This window comes from Anomalospiza imberbis, chromosome 8 (assembly GCF_031753505.1).
Source record: "Anomalospiza imberbis isolate Cuckoo-Finch-1a 21T00152 chromosome 8, ASM3175350v1, whole genome shotgun sequence".
Classification (NCBI taxonomy): Eukaryota; Metazoa; Chordata; class Aves; order Passeriformes; family Viduidae; genus Anomalospiza; species Anomalospiza imberbis.
The window spans coordinates 15,975,467-15,981,466 of NC_089688.1; the positions used below are offsets into that span (position 1 = coordinate 15,975,467).

The 6,000-nt window shown below is 53.3% G+C and overlaps 1 protein-coding gene across 2 annotated transcripts in view; it reads right to left on the minus strand.

Annotated features, from left to right (window-relative positions):
• The window catches only part of TLL2 (tolloid like 2), an 86,040-nt gene extending 80,945 nt beyond the window's left edge, over positions 1–5,095 (minus strand). For both annotated transcript variants that reach the window (XM_068197455.1, XM_068197456.1), the window contains exon 1: positions 4,938–5,095. In XM_068197455.1, coding sequence (XP_068053556.1) covers positions 4,938–5,088 — 151 coding nt within the window. In that variant the 5' untranslated portion in view covers positions 5,089–5,095. The remainder of the gene's footprint in view (positions 1–4,937) is intronic.
• Positions 5,096–6,000: the final 905 nt, after the last annotated feature.

Genomic DNA, 6,000 nt, shown 5'->3' on the forward strand with positions numbered 1-6,000 from the left:
GAATTGCTGCTCAGTTGATGCCCCTTTCTTCCCCTTTTGAGCTCATATCCTGAGAACTCCACAAAATCTATGGGAACTAATTCACTTCCTAGGTGCTATCTCCCTGCCAGAGGCTTGCTCTGTTTTGCAGCCTCCCCAGGCAGGCTCTGCCCACTGAGAGCACTGCAAGCATGGCCCAGAGCAAAAGCCATGGAGAGATCAAAGTCTCAAGGAAAGAAGCTGAGCTCGAATGCAAGGCTCATTTGTACTTACAGACAACTCCTCCTTGGTCCAGCTCTCCTCAGCCACACCAACCCTCCTGAAGGACTCCTGAGACACAGGAAGGCAGCAAGAGCCCAAGTCCCCTTTGGCCTGTGCCTCAGGAGCACACGGCTGGGCAGGCAGCTCTGCCAACCCCCTGATGCAAACACCTGCACAGAGAAACACTGCGTTTGGCCTGGGAGTCCAGACACGCAGGCTGGCCTGTGTCCAGACCTGGTCAGCCTGTAGTCAGGACATGTCACACCAGGATGAACTGCCCAGAGCAGAGAGAAACAGGGCTCCAACACAGAACACCCTCCCTGGAAGAGGAGCTATTGCACCTCCAGCTCACAAAAGGCAGCAAGTGCCACGTTAGGAGCTGAAGTACCCAGGAATCAAGATGATGAAAGCAAACTACAGCTTTTTCTCCCCACCTGGCAAGTAGAAAAGAGCCTCATGGCAGGTTTGAGCTGGAAGAAAGGGATCATCAAGCCAGAGGACACATCCAGAGGACAAGTTATTCAGTGCCCAGCTCTCCCTCCTATTTACACCCACCTCCCGTTGTTGACATAAGTTGGATGATATTATCCCCAGAGGTCACATTGAACCTCAGAGATTCTGCTCTTCACCTCAAATTAAAGTTTGTACAAGCTTGTACCCAAATAACTACCAGAACAAATTACAGGCTATTTAATTCCTTTGGTTCCAGTTTGTCTGAGGAGCCTCAGGAGGACATGCTTGTTTTGTTTAGAAGGCATCCACGGTTCCTCCTGCTGCTTGCCTATCATACAGCCTCACTCAGACCTGCACACTGGCCTGGGTGTCCTTAACCGGATCCTCCGAGCAGCAAACCCATCCAAAGCACATGTGAGGCTTACGACATTTTCCCATCTATTACAGAGCAGTTCTGGGCAGGAACCTTTGTACTAGTCCATTTGAAAAGCTCCAGTGAGCTGCTGCAACACTCAGCAAAATCCAACCCACAGAGCCAGCACTGCCACCTTCCCTGGCAACTCAATCTAACAGTGCAGTGCTGCCTCAGCTGCCCCTTGATCAGCCACTCAGGAAGCTCCCTGTTTCTTTCTGCCTTATGAAAAGGCAGGAAAGCAGTGACATTGGGAAAAGAAAATCCTGGATGGGTGGAGTTAAGAGCTTGAGCAGCAGTGGAGCTCCGGCCCATCATCTGGGCCCTGGTAACTGGGCATGTGTTGACACCAGTAGCTCAGTGGCTGCTGGAGGTTACTGCCCTGTGCTGTCCCTCCTGCCTTGCTGCAGGAGATTATTACATCCTCCACTAATGCAACAGAGAGGAGCATGTGCCAGGCTTTCCACTCCCCGTCTAGAAGAACAACCATCGACAGCCTGCGCTGAACCTCAGGGCATGAGCTGCAGGGGTGAGGAACTGCCAAGCTTTTACCTCGTAACCCGTCAGATTTAAATCCATAACAGCTTCTGGGCCACAGCCATTAGCCCACAGGAAATTAGAAAAATTAAAAGAAGATGATAAAAAGAAATAAGTGAAGCACTATAGTTTTAACAGCGTTGGAAATCATGTGAGAGGAGCAGCAGCTTGTCCTCACCATGGGCTAAGAGCCTGCACACAATCTGCAGCCACAGGACCGTGCACAGGCACCTGTGCCTACAGCGGCGATGGAAGCATCACCACAAGTCTGACAGTGCTCATAGTCTCTGTTTCCCCTTGCAAAACATACCAGACACCTGAGCATTTCACAGCAGGTCTGCAGCCATTGCCCTCTCCAGTCATGCTTCTTGACAGATCCCGACACTGTCCCACGAGTGGAGGAACTCAGGCCTAAGGAAGTTAAGAAGACTTGTCACTGCTATAGTTCATCAGGATCAGGGTGACAGACTTCCCATACAGGCATTAGACCACAGCCCAGACAGGCCCTCTTGGAGAGACAACTCTATTATTGGTGTCTTCACCTTGTTTCACTGATAGAAATAGATCACTTATTAATCTTAGCTCAGCTAACCCTTTGAGATGGTGCCTGCAGCAGAGAACACCTGCCTAGCTCCACTAGGTGCTGATGGTCTGGGACAGGACTAGGAAGAATAGTGTGAATGCAAGGCAGGGTCTAACACAGATCCTTTTGGTACAAGCCTTGTTTGGTTTGTCTTGGGGCTAACTTTAATAATTGCAACTACTGAGCACGCTGAGAGAGGCACACAGCATGTAAGGAGCGTCCTGTTCTCTAAGTGCTCTGCACAGCCACATGAAGAGAAACTGGATCAGAGAGCCTGGATACAGCCAGTCAGGACACACTGAAAGAGCCGGAGTCTCTTTCTTCTACAGAAAGCAAGAGTGAAACTTGAGAAACCCGGTAATGGTGCTCACCAGAGCAGCAGCCTGCAGCAAAGCAGAAGGCACTGTATTGCCCTCCACACATGCACACACTGGTGAGAAAGGCAAACTCAAACTGCAGTACTGCAGCCCCAGGTCAGGAAGCCAGAGCAGTGCTGGGCTAGGCTGCCTGGCAGCCCCCACCCCAGGCAGCTGTGTGCCAGCACCACCAGAAACACCTGCCTGCTCCTGGGAGGAAAAGAACCACCTGTGTGACCTCCACAGGTCTTGTTCACTCCTCCCTTTCTACTGGAAGGAAGACATTGGAACAGCATAAAAGGCAAACACTGAGAAGTCAGAAAATAAAGATAATTTCTGTGATTGATCCTGCCTGAATTGAATTAACAGGAATAACACACACAAAGTTTTTCTGTCCACCACAAGAAGAGGTGCAAATGTAAATGAAGGGAGGCTGTCCTTGGCAGGCTCGTTTCTGTGTGTGTGAAGAAGTGAGAGGGAGAGAACTTGGGAAATTAGGGGGCTGCAGGAGAAAAAAATAAAAGGTCCTGCAATGAAGGCAGGCAAATGGAAGGCTGTGAAAATAATTTTTTTCCCTTTTTCTGCCACAGGTTCTCTGTTAGATGTAGAGAAGTCAAATAAAGTAAATGTTCTCTGTGTGGTCCTTGAAGGAGCATTCCTCATCCTCCATGTACTTGATCAGACATCAGCACCCAGCAGTCACAAGGGCAAGTGAGGCAGCAGAGATGATGGTATAATTTTGAGGAGAAAGCAAGGATAATACATTTTCAGATGGGAAGTACCTGTAGTTCTCCAAGTCTAAACCATAGCTGCATCACTAACTAGTTTCACTAGCAAGAAAGGTCAATTCGTTACCATTTAGAAGCAGACACAAATACAGTAAAGCATATTCGGGCTGTATCCCATATTCATTACAAAGAATTAACCTCCACACACACCAAACTATATATCAAATGACAGATGACTTGCTGATCAAGGGAATGTTTTGTGCAAAAAATACTCTCTGGAGAGGACTGAGCTGAATTTTGGAAGGAAACCCACCACACTCAGCCTACATACAAAGCCAGCTAAACTTGCTGTACCAGGCAGAGAAGCTCTGAAAGACATTACATTGACAGGGCTCGTCTATGTGAGCAGATACGGCTGCAAGTACCACAAAAGCAGGCAGGAGAGAGCTGATAACAGGAGAAGCTATCGCCAAGGGACACTGAGTAACAGCGAGGAGCACGTTCAGGGGCAAAGCCCTAACTCAAGAGACTAAGAACACCACCCAGGAAAAAACACCTTTCTTTTTTCAACTCCTACAGTATTAAGAAAACAGGACTTCACACAAAATTATCTTTAAATGTAAACCAACTAACAAGTTATCAGTTGCCAATTTCTCAGCAGAGAAGCAATTCACAAGACAACATCTTCCAGTAGCTGGAACCAAAACGAGTTACACTTACATCAAGAGTACCTCCTAGTTTTCCAGTGAGAAAATCTGAGTCCATATTCTCTTTAAATTAAGGCAATGCAACATTAGGGATGACAGCAGCTCTTTTAGAACTCAAATAGATAAAAAGCAACGAGCCCAGAACCAGCAGAGTGCAGTCTGACTAGGGAACGAACAACTCCAAGAAAGGGACGGAGGGAGCAGCGGGAGGCTTCCCGGAGAGGATGTGGTACCTTGCACACAGGCAGCTACGGAGTACCTGGATGCCCCGGGAGGCCGGGCTGTGTGCGAGGCGGGTCGCGCCGGCTCCCCACCGCCGGGGCGCCCCGGGGAGCCCCGCCAAGCCCCGCCGCTCCGGGGCACGCACCGCAACTTCGGGCCGGACAGAGCTCGGGGCAAGTTTGAACAGCTGCCGAAAGGCTATGGAAATGCACAGAACAAGCCAGAATGGTTGAGGGCGCGGGGGATTGGAGAACCCCCAACCCCAAAATGCAAAGCACGGCCGGGCATTTCCTTGGCTTTGCAGAGGGGAATCTCGCGCGGGCGGGAGCGGCACAGGTGGGGGAGCGGTGTGGGAGCGTGGGGCGATTTACAAAAAAAAGCCCGGCATAGCCTCCCAACCCGGGCTACAGCCCCCGGGCAAGGCGGGCAGCGGGGCGCAGGCTGGAGGCAAGCAGAACCCTCCCGCACCGGCGGGCCGGGGACAGGGGGCAGCTCGCCGGGTGCCCGCGGCGTTTGGGAAGGCAGCGGGGACGCTCCCGGCCGGGCCGGGGGGCTCCCGCCGCCGCCGCCGCCAGGTGAGCCTGGGCACGCTTCGGCCGGGCGGACCCGGGGTACCGAGGAGCGCCTCGCAGGGACACCTGTCCACCGCCGCCGCGCTTCCAAACTTCTCCCGGAGTTGCAGCCAGCCCGCTTCCCTACCGGCTTTGCAAGGGTCGCGGTACTCCATCAGCTCCTCCGCCGTCTCCGGTTCCCCCAGCGTTAAGGAGGCTCCGGGCGCGCCCGTCCCCGCGGCAGGCAGCAGCAGCAGGGAGAGCAGCAGGCGGCGGAGCGGGGCGGCCCCGCGGCCCATGGCGGCGGCGCGGGCGGAGCGGGCGGCGCGGCTGCCCGGGGTGCGGGCACTGCGCGGCGGCAGCGGCCCCGCGGCCGCGGGGGGCGCCGCCGCTGCCACTCACGGCGCCGCCAGCCAATCACAGCCGCGCCCGCGCCTCGGCCCCGCCCCGCCCGGCCCGCGGGGGACGCGGGCGCTGCCGCTGCCTCCCGCCGCGCGTGGGAGCGAGAGCCCGGCGGCGGTAACCGCGGGCACCAAGCGCCAGAAAACATCAGTGCTGCCATTAGGTACTACTGCCGCTATTTAGTACTGCTTTCCCGCAGTCGGTACTTCAGGGGCGGCCAAGGAGAATTAGCCCGTCCGCCGTCGGGAGAACCAACGCTTCACACCGCAGCCTTAAAACCCCAGTGTAAGCGGAGGTGTTAGACCGTGGATGGAGAACGATGGGGAAAAAAATCACTCCAAACTAAAGAATGGAAGAAATTAAGAAAGATGGGACTAAACATCAAGACGTGCATTTATCCTTCACAGTAGTTTTCAGGGGCAACTAGGCTGTTTTACTGGAAATGTGGGCTTTGGGATGATCCATATACAGCAAAGCCTGGGAAATCAGGAAGATGGATCACGTGCGAGATGCTCAATTGCATCAAAATCCACACCTTGGCATCTGATCTTGTGGCTGTCTGAGCCTGCACAATATCTTGGACAGCTCTAACAGCAGAGCATGGGGTAACACACTGGAAAGCATCATACTTGTAGGGCTGCTGGCTTGGGATGGAGGTAGACAATGACTCTTCTTGCATAGTGACAGGGAAAGGGCAGATGCCCAAAGCCCAGCCATCTCACTGGGTGCTGAATCGTCTTACAAATAATCTCACAAAGGCCGGCCAGGTGCTTCCATATTAATTCAACACTGCGTAGCACAGCCTCTGG